Source organism: Ranitomeya variabilis, chromosome 1, assembly GCF_051348905.1.
Source record: "Ranitomeya variabilis isolate aRanVar5 chromosome 1, aRanVar5.hap1, whole genome shotgun sequence".
In the NCBI taxonomy this organism is placed as follows: domain Eukaryota; kingdom Metazoa; phylum Chordata; class Amphibia; order Anura; family Dendrobatidae; genus Ranitomeya; species Ranitomeya variabilis.
In genome coordinates this window covers 269,182,768-269,201,787 of record NC_135232.1, presented here as the reverse complement: position 1 = coordinate 269,201,787, position 19,020 = coordinate 269,182,768, and the positions used below count along the sequence as shown (strand labels likewise).

The window sequence follows — 19,020 nt, the reverse complement described above, 5'->3', positions numbered from 1 at the left end:
ACTCGTCGCCCTTAAAAATCAGGCCAGGCATGGCATCACACGTAGAGGCTTCTGTCCAGTGAATCACTTATCCGAACTGAATGGCAAATGCTCTACGAGGGAGTTTAGTCTCCTTCTGAGGGACACTGCGTAGTCTAGAGCAGAACCAGAGTCTTCGTCAATGTAACGAGATTGGTTACTCTTCTCTGAAGCTCTGGCAATTTCAGGCAATATCCAATCCATATTCAGAGACTTGTTGTCATCAAATCATTGGTGAGGGAGCAGGAAATGAAAACTTCCGTTTTCTAGATGCCTGTATGTTTTTAGAATACTTGCGGCCCCTGCTAGCTGACGGCTCCCATGTAGGATAGGGACCATGTATATCGGTCCTGCGAGCACTCCGAGCCACCTAGGCACGAAGGGATTCAATCTCTTGGTCAGAGAACCATGGATTGCGGTCAGTGACGAAGTCCACTGAGGGGATCTAGAGGATAAGCTGGGGTTGGTGGTGGAGGGCTCCTCGGATTGATCATGCGCCCTTAAGGCCAGGGAATACTGGTCATGTGTCTTTAAGACCAGGGAATACTGGTCATGCGCCTTTAAAGACCAGGGAATACTGGTCATGCGCCTTTAAGAACAGAGAATATGGTCATGCGCCTTTAAGAACAGAGAATATTGGTCATGCGCCTTTAAGACCAGGGAATACTGGTTATGCGCCTTTAATACCAGGGAATACTGGTCATGCGCCTTTAAGAACAGAGAATATGGTCATGCGCCTTTAAGAACAGAGAATATTGGTCATGCGCCTTTAAGAACAGAGAATATTGGTCATGCGCCTTTAAGACCAGGGAATACTGGTTATGCGCCTTTAATACCAGGGAATACTGGTCATGCGCCTTTAAGAACAGAGAATATGGTCATGCGCCTTTAAGAACAGAGAATATTGGTCATGCGCCTTTAAGACCAGGGAATACTGGTTATGCGCCTTTAAGACCAGGGAATACTGGTTATGCGCCTTTAAGACCAGGGAATACTGGTCATGCGCCTTTAAGACCAGGGAATACTTTTCATGCGCCCTTAAGACCAGGGAATACTGGTCATGCGCCTTTAAGAACAGAGAATATTGGTCATGCGCCTTTAAGAACAGAGAATATTGGTCATGCGCCTTTAAGACCAGGGAATACTGGTTATGCGCCTTTAATACCAGGGAATACTGGTCATGCGCTTTTAAGACCAGGGAATACTTTTCATGCGCCCTTAAGACCAGGGAATACTGGTCATGCGCCTTTATGACCAGGGAATACTGGTCGTGCGCCTTTATGACCAGGGAATACTGGTCGTGCGCCTTTATGACCAGGGAATACTGGTCGTGTGCCTTTAAGACCAGGGAATACTGTGGTACTGATGTAAAGTGGATGTGCCCCTTTAATGCCAAAAAACCGTCGCCCCAGTGTGAGCCGGCCGGGTGGACCAAGATGGCCACCGGGAGTTGCAGAGTTGATAAAATCTCGCAGAGAGCGAGAAGCGCCAATTCGGGGGGCGGAGCCACAGACACAATGTTGAATAGGCCCAAGCCGGGGCCTAAATTTCTGTAGCCGGCGGGCGACACCGGCGGGGCGTTCCAGGCGAGACTTCCGGGATGCGGCCTACACATCGGCTGAAGCCGGGGGCTAAATTTTTGCAGCCGGCCAGAGCGTTACCTCAGAGAGGTGGGCCACAGGAAAGTGGCTGAGGCTGCCTGCCAGCATGTGGATATCCCTCTGAAGATGAATCCACTCACCATCGGTGCGCGTCCCGGCATGGAGCCGCCGCGGATGTGGGTTTCAGCGCTGTTCTGTGCAGCGTGACAGTGCAGGGATAAACCTCAATCGACCATCCCTTTGTTAGGGAGGTGGAGAGGAACCGTCCGCCTCCTTGTGCCATCCGCTTTAACCGTGGTGGGACAGTGGGGGCTGCTCGGATGCCATAGAGAGGGGCCACTGTACATCCACGGAGTTCAGCCCTCGGGTGGACAGGGCCAGTTGTCCGGCATTAGGCCTGGCTCCAGGAGAGGATACATGAAGGCGACACTCTATGTTGTCGCCTGTTGCTGGTGTGGGAAGATCGGGACCATGAAAGGAACCGTCGCCCCTGAAGTGAGCTCAGGCATGGCTTCCCACATCGCAGGAGAGGGTACGGGGAGGTATACTCGCCGTGCTCGCCTGTTGATGATTCGGGGGAGATCGGAACCTTGAAAGGAACTGTCGCCCCCTTCACTCCGTTAATTAAAAAAATAAAAATTTACAGAAAAGTAAAAAATAAAATAAAAACGTTGGGGTCTGAACCAGACCCAAGTGCCTTCTACAGACACTAAGCAAGAACTGGTTAGCTGAGAGCCAGCAGGAGGGTGTACACTGCAGAGGAGGAGATCACTTTCTTTGTATCACTTAGGCTACTTTCACACTAGCGTTAACTGCATTCCGTCACAATGCGTTGTTTTGCCGAAAAAAGGCATCCTGCAAAAGTGTTTGCAGGATGCGTTTTTTCACCATTGATTAACATGAAGCGACGCATTGTGACGGATTGCCACACGTCGCACCCGTCCTGCGACGGATGCGTCGTGCAGTGGCGGACCGTCGGGAGCAAAAAACGCTACATGTAACGTTTTTTGCTCACGACGGTCCGCTTTTTCCGACCGCGCATGTGCGGCCGGAACTCCGCCCCCACCTCCCCGCACTTCTCCGCACCTCACAATGGGGCAGCGGATGCGCTGGAAAAATGCATCCGCTGCCCCCGTTGTGCGGCGGGGACAACGCTAGCGTCGGGGACCTCGGCCCGACGCACGGCGACGGGCTGAGCCCGACGCTAGTGTGAAAGTAGCCTTAGTGTCCGCCTCCTAGTGGCAGCAGCATACACCCACGGGCTGTGTCCCCCAATGAGGCGAAGGAGAAATAAGCAATTTTAAGTACACCAGGACTGTGGAGTCAGTAAGCTAAACATTCCACTGACTCCTCAGCACTGGTTACTACTGAGCAAGTACATAAAGTGCAGCACAGATTCCTCTCAACTAAAAGCCGAGATCCTTAGATCAGGAACAGAACAGACATTTACAGGGCATTTCAGAACTTTCCCAAATTCTTATGAAAAAAGTGATAGCACATACTGCACCGAATTACTGCATCCAATGTAATATATATTTAAGGAGTTGGTCTATTTTATACCGACTCCACCAAAATGACACCGACCCTGACTTCACGACCCGAAGTACACATTGCTATATAATATGATAATTGCAATGTATTAAGAAGATAAAAATTTGATGGGAGTGTTTCTTTATATACATGGCCAAGTAAAAATGTTGTTTTTTTAACCTAGTGTTAACTATAGTGATGGTTTTTACTTTAGTCTGTAACTTAAAATTTGTAAATTTTAGGCCCTTCTTGTGCCACCTGTGTGGGGGACCACTGCCCTATGGTATGCACAATATCAAGCTGCATGTTACTTCACATAGAATGAAAAGCTCACATGGAATTGTATATGAGGATGGTTATGCTTATGGCTGAAGATCAAATTAAAGACCTCTTAGGAAAATGACAGGATTCTCTAGGCAATTTTTGTTATTTTCTCCTCATTTATTTCTAATATATCCCTCGCTACACACATGACCACACTGTACTAGATAACTCACCTGCAAAGCCAGAAACCTCGCTTTCAGCCAGTACACTCTTACTACATAATTCAGCCACCCATCTGGAAACAGATCACGCTGAGATGCTGCAAATCCCATCATCATTTGATCTTCCAAAAAGTGACCACCAGGAAAGTCTGATCCTAAGTCCTCATCAGGGATACCGGTAGGACACTTGCGTGAAGACACTACAGATACAAAGCAAAAACTCTAAAATATAAAAGACTCTAGATGCGGATTGAATGGAAAGAAAAATTAAAAAAAAAAAACACTACCTGTACCAGTCTTCACCTTGGCCAAAAGCCACCGATCTAGCTGCAGCTCCATGCAAGTCAGGCTCATAACCATCATGTCCTAGTAAAAAACACAAGAAATGCCGAGAGAAAGCATGGCAGACATCAGATGCCAATACCACACAACTTTGCTGGTTCTGCCTTATTCTAAGTGTCTAGTTAGTCTGCTATGGTAAAGGGTGCCTGACACCTGGATACCAGTGTTTTACTATCCAGTGATGGATTATCATCTCTTTTGAATAAAGATACCAAGTTTTAATCAATTCATTGACTAGATTTAGGTATATTCATTTCTATATGCGTTCATAATCGGTTACTAAGGTGAAAGTGGTAAAGTTACTCAAATCTAAGCAAAACCCGTCATTCAGTCACAAGCAGAATTTTGTATGATACTGGTTTAGTATGTTTACTGGCAGTTATAGGAGAATAATTCTGGATCATCAATTATAGAAAAAATAACAACACATGGAGAATAAAGCTCACTGGGCATTAAAACTTACTCGAATGTGTTGGTTTTTACAGTCCCTAAGCAGAGGATTAGGAAGACCACTGCTGTGTTTTCTCCAGCTAGTATATAGTTTGAGAACGACTTCTCCGAGAGCAGGAGGCCACTTCACCAAAAACTTCTGAGCAATCAGTTTCAGATACCTCATCATAAGCTCCAAGATGCCACCATTTTCTAGATTCTCCAGAATGAATTGATGCACATCCTGCTTCTCTATGATAACAGAATAACAAAATGCATGAAAACACAGAGGAACTAGTAGAGAGCACGTCTGAAGCTTAAGGGCTCATATTCGCTTGCGAGAAACTCGGATGAGTCTCGCACGTCAATACCCGGCCCTGCCCCCGGCACTCAGGAGAGGAGCGTTCAGCTTCATGTATTGCTAAGCGGCCGCACGCTCCGCTCCTGAATGCCGGGTGCAGGGCCGGGCATTGACGTGCGAGACTCATCCGAGTTTCTCGCAAGTGAGTATGAGCCCTTAAGCGGATAATAGAAAAATACATTTTCTTTACTGGGTTTGTGGGCTGTGTATATGAGTTTCTGGGTCCAGATATTTCTTGGTTCCTGCCACCTCTCGTCAAAGATCAATCACTGTCTGTTTTATTGATCTGAGATCGGATAAGATTATTTAACACACAAAATATGTAAGGCTATGTGCACACGTAGGAAAAGAGGTGTAGAATTTTCTGCACAAAATCTGCATCTCCTGGCAGAATTCGCAGCCGCGGATTTGCCGCGGTTTTTATGCGGATTTTGTGCGGTTTTTATGCGGAATTGCTGCGGATTTTGCCACTGCGGAATTTTAACATGGAGGGGTGCAGAAACGCTGCAGATCCGCACAAAAGAAGTGACATGCACTTCTTTGAAATCCACAGCAATTCGGCATTGATTTTTCCACTTTCTGCACAGCTTTTTTTTTTTCCCATAGAATAACATTATACTGTACATCACAGTGCGGATCTGCAGCGTTTCTGCGCAGAAAAATCCACTGCGGATCCCCGGCAAATCCGCATTGTGTGCACATAGCCTAAAAGTTTTAAGCAGGTGTGTAAAAAATGCTGCAAAGTAAGAAAGCTTTCAAAAATAGGAGTGTTAATAGTTTACGTTTATCAATTAGCAAAATGAAAAGTGAATGAACAAAGGCTAAATCCAAATCAAAGCAACATTTGGTATGAGGCTTCTTTCACACGTCCGTTGTTCGGCGGCCGTCACAATGCGTTGTTGTGACGTATCGACGGATGTCAGGACAATAAAGAAAAACGGATCCAACGCATGCAGTTTCTTGACGGATCCGAGAGAAAGAGAGAGAGAGAGAGAGAGAGATTCCCCAGACTAGAAATTCCTTCCAGGCATGCTCAGAATAGAAAAACGCAATACGTCGCAGGATTCCTGCTTTTCACAGGCAACGACGCATCCTGCGTCCATAGGCTGCCATTATAGCCAAAGACGTATGCCGCAGGATGCGTCGTTGCACGTTTTTCTGACGCTGACAAAAAACGTTTCATTGAACGTTTTTTCCAGACGACGTGCCATCACACTGCGCAGGATCCAGTGCGCGACGGACGAAACGTGTGGCCATGCGTCACGATACGTCGCTAATACAAGTCTATGGGGAAAAAACGCATCCTGCAGGGAAATTTGCAGGATGCGTTTTTTTCACAAAATGACGCATTGTGACGGGGAATGCACGACGAAGTGTGAAAGAGGCCTGATCACCCTTTGCCTTAAAAACAAAATCAATTCTTCTAAAATACTATAAATTGAGATTCCTCAGTGGTTGATACCTTAACTATGAAACTGGGGTATAGAAAAATGGCAGCAGGTGCTCTGAACTCATGAGTCAAAATGTGAAATATCTGGCTCTTACAAAACGCAGTTGAACAGTTGGAGAGCGGTACAATAATTATCTGCAATTAACAGTGAAGCATTGTGAAGGTTCCTTGCAGACATATTTCAGACTGGAGTAAGATTTGTGGTGAGGCTCACACAGAGGAGCATGCCACTTTTCAGGTGCTTCTGATACAGGCATGTGACCAACTGCAGGAGCGTCTGACTCCTACACGACCACTTATCAAGACCTGTGTGAATAAAACAGGTCTTGATGAATCTGGGTCATTAAAAACTGTCTTCAGCTTAAAGAAGGAGTCCTGGAAGTGATGATATGGCCCCCACAAAGCCCTGATCTCAAAATCATCATGTCTGCCTGTGATTACATGAAGAGACACAAGGATTTACACAAGCCTACAACTACAGAAGATCTGCAGTTACTTCTCCAATATGTGTGGAACCTCACTGATGAGTTCATTCAAAAACTGTGTGCAAGTATACCTAGAAAAATTCATGCGGTTATGTAGGCAAAGGGTGGTCACACCAAAAGTTCTCTTAGAAGATTAGGCACCAATTAAGAGACCACCACATTAAAACCCTGTCATGGGCAGCCCAATCTCCAGACCTGAACCCCATTGAGACCTCTGGAATGTAATCAAGAGGATGATGGATAGTCACAAGCCATCAAACAAAGAACTGCTTACATTTTTGTGCCAGAGGCAGTGTAAAAGACTGGTGGAAAGCATGCCAAGGTGCATGAAAGCTGTGATTAAAAATCATGATTATTCCACAAAATAATGATTTCTGAACTCTTCCTGAGTCAAAACATTAGTATTGTTGTTTCTAAATGAGTATGAACTTGTTTTCTTTGCATTATTTGAGGTCTGAAAGCACTGGGTTATTTTTTTTATTTTGACCATTTTTCTTTGTCAGTAAAAAAAATACAAAATTTATTGCTTGGAAATTCGGAGACATGTTGTCAGAAGTTTATAGAATAAAACAGCAATTTACATTTTACAAAAAAATATACCTGTAAAGAGAAAAATCAGATAAACTGGACATTTTGCAGTGGTCTCTTTAATCCATATTAGATGATATCAACATCTCAATAAAGTGCATGGTGCAGTGTGCAGGACACAGGGGAGTGAGCAGGTGAACAAGCCTGACAGACGACGGCCCATAGAAGCGCAGTAACAGCGTGAAACGACAGTCAGGCTTGCTCACCTGCTCACTCCCCTGTCTGTTGATGCATATTGGGCCTGCAATTTCTTAAAATCCCATCCACTATGCTGTAACAACTAAGCAGCGGCCAACCCGCAACGTTTACTGATTGTCTGCACATACTCTTAGGGTACCGTCACACAGTACCATTTACATCGCTACGACGGCACGATTCGTGACGTCGCAGCGTCGTATGATTATCGCTCCAGCGTCGTAGACTGCGGTCACACGTTGCAATCACGGCGCTGGAGCGATGCCGAAGTCCCCAGGTAACCAGGGTAAACATCGGGTTACTAAGCGCAGGGCCGCGCTTAGTAACCCGATATTTACAGTGGTTACCAGCGTAAAAGTAAAAAAAAACAAACAGTACATACTCACCATCTGATGTCCGTCAGGTCCCTTGCCGTCTGCTTCCTGCTCTGACTGAGATCCGGCCGTACAGTGAGAGCAGAGCGCAGCGGCGACGTCACCGCTGTGATCTGCTCTCACTTTCCGGCCGGCAGACAGTCAGAGCGGGAAGCAGACGGCAAGGGACCTGACGGACATCAGATGGTGAGTATGTACTGTTTGTTTTTTTTTACTTTTACGCTGGTAACCACGGTAAACATCGGGTTACTAAGCGCGGCCCTGCGCTTAGTTACCCGATGTTTACCCTGGTTACAAGCGAACGCATCGCTGGATTGCTGTCACACACAACGATCCAGCGATGACAGCGGGAGATCCAGCGACGAAAGAAAGTTTCAAACTATGTGCTACGACGTACGATTCTCAGCTGGGTGCCTGATCGCAGTAGCGTGTCAGACACTGCGAGATCGTAACGATATCGCTAGAACGTCACGAATCGTGCCGTCGTAGCGATAAAAATGCCACTGTGTGACGGTACCCTTAGGCTTGCAACCTCTCAGATTCAGCAAACAAACATCTCGAAAATAGAGAGGAATTAAAAGAGAAAGGATATTAGAGGGTTGTGCTACATTAATTTATCATGTGATTAAACATCTCCTTTTATTGATATCCACCAACAGTATCAACAGCTTGTGGTAAATAAAGATAAGAATCAAACAACGTTAGGCAGTAACCATACAGGTCAGTACTAACCTGATTCCATGAAAGTAGTGGAATCAAAGGACAGTGCGTTGGCTCCAGCTGAGAAAGATTCTTGTTTTATATCCGATTGCATCTCATAGTTACCAAAGGAATCGTCCTCCTCCTCTGAATCGGGTTTACGAAGTCTATAGAGAATAAAAGTAATAACTACATGCACTCCAATAAAAACTCCCCAAACTATAATAATAATTCCATAAAAAATGTAGACGCTACCCCTTAGACCCCAGTCCAGAGCCTTTCACCAAGCCAAATCAGTTCTCATACTTTGCACTGACGAGGGCCAACAGCCCGAAACACCGTGTCTGAGAACTGAGATACTGATTTGGCTTTTATCCTAAGTCATATTGTACGACTCGTTAAAGGGTTGATTGTGACTTGTAGGATCGTTACTTCCAACAGGTGGTGCTATAGAGTTTAAGTCCTCTTTTTCTCAGAAGAGGAAATTTGAATATAAAAAATTTACAAAAACTGCGGATGTTCCTACATCTTCTGATTGAACACGTCTTCCCAAGATATACATAGAGAAAGGAATGGCCGATACAGCAACAAAAACTGTGGTGATGATTAACTCATAAGTGGCGAGTGCATCTGAATAGCCACAAGAAACAAAACAAAATTACCATAATTCTTTAACAGCTAGTACAGGTTAGGGTAGACCAGAGGGCCATATGTGGCCCTTTGATGGCTCCTGTGCAGCCCGCAGACCAGGACAGCCAAAGGGATGGAAACAGTGGCATCACATGGCCGCTCTCTGGCCAGCATTATTTTCACCAGTATATGCATATTTAGAATTCAGATACCGATGAATATAATGATGGAACAGGTCTGTCAGATCCCTCTTCCACAGTTGAGCCTATGCGTCTGAGAGCACAGCAGTCACTACATCGCGACTGCTGTGCCGAGCTTCAGTCACAGCACAGACTAGAACAGCAGGGGAACGGGATTAGATGAGTAGTTTTTTTTTTTTTTTTTTTATACATTATCAGTACTTATGGAAAATGGTGGGGACATCATACCGTGTGGAAGGTTGTGTGGAGACATCATAGTGTGTGGCGGCTGTGTGGGGACATCATAGTGTGTGGCGGCTGTGTGGGGACATCATAATGTGTGGCGACATACTGCATGAGGGGCTGTGTGGGGATATCATAGTGTGTGGCAGCTGTGTGGGGACCTCAATATCTGGTGGCTGTGTGGGGACATAATGTGTGGCGGCTGTGTGGGGACATCATACTGTGTGGTGGCTGTGTGGGGACATTAAGTGTGGCGACATCATACTGCGTTAGGGGCTTTGTGGGGATATCATACAGCACAAGGGGCTGTGTGGGGATATACTGTGTGGGGACATCATACTGTTTAACCCCTTCCCGACCTTTGACGCCACGTAGGCGTCATGAAAGTCGGTGCCAATCCGACCCATGACGCCTATGTGGCGTCATGGAATGATCGCGTCCCTGCAGAACGGGTGAAAGGGTTAACTCCTATTTCACCCGATCTGCAGGGAGAGGGGGAGTTGTACTTCAGCCCAGGGGGGTGGCTTTGCCCCCACGTGGCTACGATCGCTCTGATTGGCTGTTGAAAGTGCAACAGCCAATCACAGCAATTTGCAATATTTCACCTATGAAAATGGTGAAATATTGCAATCCAGCCATGGCCAATGCTGCAATAGCATCTGCCATGGCTGGACATCATGTTCTGCCCCCCCCCCACCGCCCCTGATCGCCTCCCCAGTCCTCCTTTCTGTCCGGTACCCCCCTCCGTCCCCCTGTCCGCTCCCCCGTGCTCCTGTCCGCTCCCCCGTGCTCCTGTCCGCTCCCCCCGTCCTCCGATCCCCCCCCTGTGCTCCGATCCACCCCCCACCACCCCCTCATACTTACCGAGCCTCCCGAAGTCGGTCCATCTTCTCCCTGGGCGCCGCCATCTTCCAAAATGGCGGGCGCATGCGCAGTGCGCCCGCCAAATCTGCCGGCCGGCAGATTCATTACAAAGTACATTTTGATCGCTGTGGTAGGTTCTATCACAGCGATCAAAATAAAAAAAATAATAAATAAACCCCCCCTTTATCACCCCCATAGGTAGGGACAATAATAAAATAAAGAAAATATATTTTTTTTCTTTTTCCACTAGGGTTAGGGTTAGAACTAGGGGTAGGGTTAGGGGTAGGGTTAGGGTTATGGCATGTGCACACAGTGCGGATTTGGCTGCGGATCCACAGCGGATTGGCCGCGGATCCGCAGCGGATTGGCCGCTGTGAATTCGTAGCAGTTTTCCATCAGGTTTACAGTTCCATGTACACCTATGGAAAACCAAATCCACTGTGCCCATGGTGCGGAAAATTCCGTGCAGAAACGCTGCGTTGTATTTTCCGCAGCATGTCAATTCTTTGTGAGGATTCCGCAGCGTTTTACACCTGTTCCTCAATAGGAATCCGCAGGTGAAATCCGCACAAAAAAACACTGGAAATCTGCTGTAAATCCGCAGGTAAAACGCAGTGCCTTTTACCTGCAGATTTTTCAAAAATCGTGCGGAAAAATCTCACACGAATCCGCAACGTGGGCACATAGCCTTAGGGTTAGGGTTGGAATTAGAGTTAGGGTTGGAATTAGGGCTAGGGTTGGAAATAGGGTTAAGATTAGGCTTGTGGTTAGGGGTGTGTTGGGGTTACAGTTGTGGTTAGGGTTGGGATTAGGCTTAGGGTTGGGATTAGGGTTAGGATTAGGGTTGGAATTAGGGTTACGGGTGTGTTGGGGTTAGGGTTGTGGTTAGGGGTGTGTTGGGGTTAGGGTTGTGATTAGGGTTATGGCTACAGTTGAGATTAGGATTAGGGGTGTGTTGGGGTTAGTGTTAAAGTTAGAATTGAGGGGTTTCCACTGTTTAGGCACATCAGGGGTCTCCAAACGCAACATGGCGCCACCATTGATTCCAGCCAATCTTGCGTTCAAAAAGTCAAATTGTGCTCCCTCCCTTCCAAGCCCCGACGTGCGCCCAAACAGTGGTGTACCCCCATATTTGGGGTACCAGCGTACTCAGGACAAACTGGGCAACAACTGTTGGGGTCCAATTTCTCCTGTTACCCTTGCAAAAATAAAAAATTACTTGCTAAAACATAATTTTTGAGGAAAGAACAATTATTTTTTATTTTCACGGCTCTGCGTTATAAACTTCTGTGAAGCACTTGGGGGTTGAAAGTGCTCACCACACATCTAGATAAGTTCCTTCGGGGGTCTAGTTTCCAAAATGGGGTCACTTGTGGGGTGTTTCTACTATTTAGGCACATCAGGTGCTCTGCAAATGCAACGTGATGCCCGCAAACCATTCCATCAAAGTCTGCATTTCAAATGTCACTACTTCCCTTCCGAGCCCTGACGTGCGCCCAAACAGTGGTTTACCCCCACATATGGGGTACCAGCACACTCACAACAAACTGGGCAACAAATATTGGGGCCCAATTTCTCCTGTTACCCTTGTGAAAATAAAAAATTGCTTGCTAAAACATCTTTTTTGAGGAAAGAAAAATGATTTTTTATTTTCACGGCTCTGCGTTGTAAACTTCTGTGAAGCTCTTGGGGGTTGAACGTGCTCACCACACATCTAGATAAGTTCCTTGGGGGGTCTAGTTTCCAAAATGGGGTCACTTGTGGGGGGTTTCTACTGTTTAGGCATATCAGGGGCTCTGCAAACGTAACATGATGCCCGCAGACCATTCCATCAAAGTCTGCATTCCAAAACGTCACTACTTCCCTTCCGAGCCCAGGCATGTGCCCAAACAGTGGTTTACCCCCACATATGGGGTATCAGCGTACTCAGGAGAAACTGGACAACAACTTTTGGGATCAAATTTCTCCTGTTACCCTTGCAAAAATAAAAAATTCTGGGCTAAAAAAATATTTTTGAGGAAAGGAAACACATTTATTATTTTCACGGCTCTGCGTTATAAACTTCTGTGAAGCACTTGGGGGTTCAAAGTGCTCACCACACATCTAGATAAGTTCCCTTGGGGGTCTAGTTTCCAAAATGGAGTCACTTGTGGGGAGTTCCTACTGTTTAGGCACATCAGGGGCTCTGCAAACGCAACCTGACGCCCGCAGAGCATTCCATCAAAGTCTGCATTTCAAAACGTCACTACTTCCCTTCCAAACCCCGACGTGTGCCAAAACAGTGGTTTACCCCCACATATGGGGTATCAGCATACTCAGGAGAAACTGGACAACAACTTTTGGGGTCCAATTTCTCCTGTTACCCTTGGGAAAATAAAAAATTGTGGGCTAAAAAATCATTTTTGAGAAAAGAAAAATTATTTTTTATTTTCATGGCTCTGCGTTATAAACTTCTGTGAAGCACTTGGGGGTTCAAAGTGCTCACCACACATCTAGATTAGTTCCTTGGGAGGTCTAGTTTCCAAAATGGGGTCACTTGTGCGGGAGCTCCAATGTTTAGGTACACAGGGGCTCTCCAAACGTGACATGGTGTCTGCTAGCAATGGAGATAATTTTTCATTCAAAAAGTCAAATGGCGCTCCTTCCCTTCCGAGCCTTACCATGTGCCCAAACAGTGGTTTACCCCCACATGTGAGGTATCGTTGTACTCAGGAGAAATTGTCCAACAAATTTTAGGATCCATTTTATCCTGTTGCCCATGTGAAAATGAAAAAACTGAGGCTAAAATAATTTTTGGGTGAAAAAAAAGTACTGTTTCATTTTTACGGATCAATTTGTGAAGCACCTGGGGGTTTAAAGTGCTCACTATGCTTCTAGATAAGTTCCTTGGGGGGTCTAGTTTCCAAAATGGGGTCACTTGTGGGGGAGCTCCAATGTTTAGGCACACGGGGGCTCTCCAAACGCGACATGGTGTCCGCTAAAGATTGGAGCCAATTTTTCATTGAAAAAGTCAAATGGCGCTCCTTCCCTTCCGAGCCCTGCCGTGCGCCCAAACAGTGGTTTACCCCCACATATGAGGTATCAGCGTACTCAGGACAAATTGGACAACAACGTTCGTGGTCCAGTTTCTCCTTTTACCCTTGGGAAAATAAAAAAAATTTCGCTAAAAGATCATTTTTGTGACTAAAAAGTTAAATGTTCATTTTTTACTTCCATGTTGCTTCTGCTGCTGTGAAACACCTGAAGGGTTAATAAACTTCTTGAATGTGGTTTTGAGCACCTTGAGGGGTGCAGTTTTTAGAATGGTGTCACTTTTGGGTATTTTCAGCCATATAGAACCCTCAAACTGACTTCAAATGTGAGGTGGTCCCTAAAAAAAATGGTTTTGTAAATTTTGTTGTAAAAATGAGAAATCACTGGTCAAATTTTAACCCTTATAACTTCCTAGCAAAAAAAAAATTTGTTTCCAAAATTGTGCTGATGTAAAGTAGACATGTGGGAAATGTTATTTATTAACTATTTTGTGTCCCATAACTCTCTGGTTTAACAGAATAAAAATTCAAAATGTGAAAATTGCGAAATTTTCAAAATTTTTGCCAAATTTCCGTTTTTTTCACAAATAAACTCAGAAATTATCGACCTAAATTTACGACTAACATGAAGCCCAATATGTCACGAAAAAACAATCTCAGAATCGCTAGGATCCGTTGAAGCGTTCCTGAGTTATTACCTCATAAAGGGACACTGGTCAGAATTGCAAAAAACGGCAAGGTCATTAAGGCCAAAATAGGCTGGGTCATGAAGGGGCTAAAGGGCTAGCTGGAGAGAGTGTTTTGGGAGCTGTTATCAATGGCTGAATATCAAAAGCAGTATAACTGGGGTTCTTTTTATAAATAGAAGTAAATGGTATAAAAGTATATGGTTTCTATTAGCTGCTAAAGGTAAATATATGTTTTACAATAAGAATTATTATAACATGTATTTCAGTAGCAGCTAGTCAACAGACATAAATCTCCTCAATATTAAGTGATAAAAATAAATATAAAACAACAACAATAACAAGAATAATGAGTAGAATTAAGTTGGTCATCTTGGTTCGGATCTCCTCAACAATTAGTTTCTCATTTGGCCCCTTGGGAAAACTAACTGCCCACCCCTGTGATAGGGCCATCATGGCTAAAGGTACCGTCACACTAAGCGACGCTGCAGCGATAGCGACAGCGATGCCGATCGCTGCAGCGTCGCTGTTTGGTCGCTGGAGAGCTGTCACACAGACCGCTCTCCAGCGACCAACGATGCCGAGGTCCCCGGGTAACCAGGGTAAACATCGGGTTGCTAAGCGCAGGGCCGCGCTTAGTAACCCGATGTTTACCCTGGTTACCAGCGTAAAATGTAAGTACATACTTACATGCGTCCCCCGGCGTCCGCTTCCTGTAATGACTGAGCGCCGGCAGTAGCAGGGCACAGCGGTGACGTCACCGCTGTGCTGTGCTTTCACTTTCAATTTGCGGCGCTCAGTCAGTGTGGGAAGCGGACGCCGGGGGAAGCATGTGAGTATGTGCTGTTTGTTTTTTTTTACATTTTACGCTGGTAACCAGGGTAAACATCGGGTTACTAAGCGCGGCCCTGCGCTTAGTAACCCGATGTTTACCCTGGTTACCAGCGTAAAATGTCGCTGGTATGGTTGCTTTTGCTGTCAAACACGGCGATACACGGCGACCTAGCGACCAAATAATGTGCAGACCTTCTAGCAGCGACCAGCAATTTCACAGCGGGATTCTGATCGCTGCTGCGTGTCAAATACAGCGATATCGCTCCCTAGGACGCTGCAACGTCACAGATCGCTGGCGACGTTGCTTAGTGTGACGGTACCTTAACAGTATTACTAAGAACAACACTGTGATCTAGCATGAGCTTCCACTTTTGTTGTGCAAGAGAGATAATATCAAGCCATAACATGATCTAAAATGCCAATATTTTCATTAAAGGGATACTCTAATCTCTTATATTTAGAGCAAATTCACAAGATAAGCCATAAATAAATAGTAGATGCAGGTTCCACCAATGTGACTTGCACCTATCTCAAAAATGAGGCCATGTCGCATGCATTGCTGTCAGTGGTGAGTGGTCACAATTCCTACATAAATGAATGGGAAAATATGAAACAATGTCCAATTTAATGGCTATGGCACTTCAAAACAATATGTAATCCAAAGCGGACTTATATGCTAGTAGCCGCAAGAAGAGAACCATTCTGATAAAATATAAAAGGCGCACGAGGGAGATCTGACCGATCCACACACCTCATTATTCGGCTTTTTTAGTGATCATCTATACAAGGTATAGTGCTGCATTGTGAACTGAAACACTATATGTTTTTGGGCCATATAGGCCCGCGATTTATGATACAGATAGGGAGATTTTCTGTGGATTGCCATGACCGTTATTATCTATATCAGGAAGGATAAATCTTTGTATATCAGTGTATAGCAATAGGTCCAATAAAAACCACCAGTATAGATGGACCATATTACAATACTGTAGTTATTAATATGAATATTGAACAATGTGCATATAGCAGATACTTAGATATTGTATGTAATATAGCCGATACATACAGTTATATGAAAAAGTTTGGGCACACCTATTAATCTTAAGTTAATGTTTTACAAAAATTGTTTTTTTTGCAACAGTTATTTCAGTTTCATATATCTAATAACTGTTGGACACAGTAATGTTTCTGCCTTGAAATGAGGTTTATTGTACTAACAGAAAATGTGCAATCTGCATTCAAACAATATATTGTGGTGTTGAGGTCAGGCTCTTTTTTGTTTGGACACTTTGTTATTTATATTGCTTGATCTTGTTGTTTTATCTTAAAACTATTAATAAAGCCTTCTATAGTTTATCGCTATGGCTCTCTTCTTGCGGCTACTGGCATGTAAGTCCGTTTCAGATTACAAATTAATTGGAAGTCTGACCACCTTTCCATTCCAGCAGCACATGCCAGGGCCTGGTTCTCAAGATAATGGAGGTTCAACCATTTATAGGATTCATATCTACAATACGGTGGATATGCCATAAATGTAGGAGATGCTTTTTTTGTATGATATATAAACTATTGGGGTATTTGGACTCTAGAATTGAGATAGTCCTTCCTATCTGCTTCATTTTACTGGTTCTACAGGAAAAATATCAATAGCTTCAGATTTACTGTAATGGATACCTATTTATTAGCTAGTTAAAAATATAGTGAAAAACAGAAAAGAAAACAATGGAGGTCAGACATGGGATCAAATTTAATACTGTATGACCATTTGTGAAAAATGACACTCCAAACAATGCCCTCTGCCCAAAAGGCAGGTACTTACTATAGCACAGTCTTTTCTTTTTTTTTTTTACCTTGATGGTAAGAACTTTATTAGTAATTCTTGAAAATCAATCCTTTCTTCCTTCTTGCATTTAGTGTTGCGCACACGAGCAGAACGTCTTTTGGCGGTCTCCCCTGCATCTTCTGAGAGTCTCTTTCTTTTCACTACTTTCTTGATCTTATCTCCACTGGACTGATCTGCAGCAAAGTCAAAACCTGACACTGTTTTGAACAAGAACAGGTGTAGGTGAAATGACATGAAATGTTTTGGGGCAAACCATTCCTTAGATATCAGTTTTACTTCAATGTCTTTAATACATTGTTATTCAACGCATTCCGCATTCCCTGAAAAGCTGTAAGCTGCAAACTGAGTGGATGATATAAATGATAATTCCTCTTCACGATGCATAGAAAACGGTCCAGTTTGCACAACATCAGAGAAATGGACCAAAGGTGGAAGATGCCATAAAATAATAAAATACATATTGCTCATCTGATAAATCTACTGCCACTCAAGTGTTGCTGTTCGCTGTCAGTCTGTGCTTAAGGAACTTCAGCAATCACGTACCTGGCTATCCAGACGATGCTGCAGCCAATTACTAGCCTTAGAAGTGTGGAGCCCAGTGGTTGATGCCAGTTGTTACGTGTGTAGTTGAGCAAGTCATCGCTGCGGAATGAACCTTTGTTTACTGTGAATCAGCAATATGACTAACTTCCCATATAATCGCTGCAGCCAATCACTGACCTTGGAGGTTTCCGGTGATTGGCTGCATCAGTCATAGGGTAGGCAGGCACACCATCACTGCAGAACAGTATACAAAGACTGGCAGGCAGCATAACTGCTAGAAGGGTGGGGAATTTATCAGGTGAGCAATGGGCCTTTTATGGAAATCTTCACTCTGGCCAATCTTGTTGGTTTCTCGGAAAATCGCTTTAACAGGTGACATGACTCTCACCTTGAGCTGCTGAAGAATCATTATTGGTTTGAGAAGATACGACTGTGACCAGATTAGTGGTAGAGACAGTTGGGGTGGGTTCTGCAACTGACACAACTGGTGCTGATGGATTGGAGGTCCTGGGTACATCTATGACTTTGTCTCTAAGGTACAACGATTGGGGAACACCATCCAGTTGCGTTACATCTTTGTAATCTGTGAGGTCAACCCTTTTCCCCAAACTAGGACGAGGAGGTTCACATGTTGTAAGGTGGCAATACATAGCCAGCAGACTCTCTCCAAGGCACTTCCATCTGGTAATACAGAGCCAATAATATTAGGAAATAATATTTATGGTGGTTCCTGCCTAATTAGTTATCCAGTATCTAATACTTACGTAAAATATGGGAGCGGCTGGATCAGCTTCAAGTCCGGCTCCTCCAGCTTTACATTCAGAGCTTGTCTCTTCCTGCGTAACTCTAACGCCTCCTCCACAATTCGGTTTGCCTCCTCCTCACTAACATCCACATCATGAATGGACAAGTCACTAAAAAGTAACAAAATACATGCGTTCAATTAATCCACATACACATACTGTAAATCTACTACGGTTCTGTCTTAAGGATGCTTCATGTCTGACTTGAGGACCAGCTAGTGTGGCAGTATGGTTATACTAGTTTAACCCCTTCATGACCCAGCCTATTTTGGCCTTAATGACCTTGTCGTTTTTTGCAATTCTGACCAGTGTCCCTTTATGAGGTAATAACTCGGGAACTCTTCAACGGATCCTAGCGATTCTGAGATTCTTTTTTCGTGACATATTGGGCTTCATGTTAGTGGTAAATTTAGGTCGATAATTTCTGAGTTTATTTGTGAAAAAAATGGAAATTTGGCGAAAATTTTTAAAATTTCGCAATTTTCACATTTTGAATTTTTATTCTGTTAAACCAGAGAGTTATGTGACACAAAATAGTTAATAAATAACGTTTCCCACATGTCTACTTTACATCAGCACAATTTTGGAAACAAATTTTTTTTTTGTTAGGAAGTTATAAGGGTTAAAATTTGACCAGTGATTTCTCATTTTTACAACAAAATTTACAAAACCATTTTTTTTAGGGACCACCTCACATTTGAAGTCAGTTTGAGGGTTCTATATGGCTGAAAATACCCAAAAGTGACACCATTCTAAAAACTGCACCCCTCAAGGTGCTCAAAACCACATTCAAGAAGTTTATTAAC

General features: G+C 44.3%; 1 protein-coding gene across 8 annotated transcripts in view; it reads right to left on the bottom strand.

Annotated features, from left to right (window-relative positions):
* CABIN1 (calcineurin binding protein 1) overlaps window positions 1-19,020 on the bottom strand; it is a 242,231-nt gene that overhangs the window by 189,934 nt on the left and 33,277 nt on the right. For 6 of the 8 annotated variants that reach the window (XM_077293470.1, XM_077293474.1, XM_077293475.1 and 3 more), the window contains exons 8-14: window positions 18,176-18,325; window positions 17,800-18,092; window positions 16,876-17,065; window positions 8,591-8,724; window positions 4,440-4,657; window positions 3,922-4,000; window positions 3,647-3,834 (exon numbers count right to left, since the gene is read on the bottom strand). In XM_077293470.1, coding sequence (XP_077149585.1) covers window positions 3,647-3,834; window positions 3,922-4,000; window positions 4,440-4,657; window positions 8,591-8,724; window positions 16,876-17,065; window positions 17,800-18,092; window positions 18,176-18,325 — 1,252 coding nt within the window. The remainder of the gene's footprint in view (window positions 1-3,646; window positions 3,835-3,921; window positions 4,001-4,439; window positions 4,658-8,590; window positions 8,725-16,875; window positions 17,066-17,799; window positions 18,093-18,175; window positions 18,326-19,020) is intronic. The other 2 variants (XM_077293473.1, XM_077293476.1) reach the window with 1 other exon arrangement.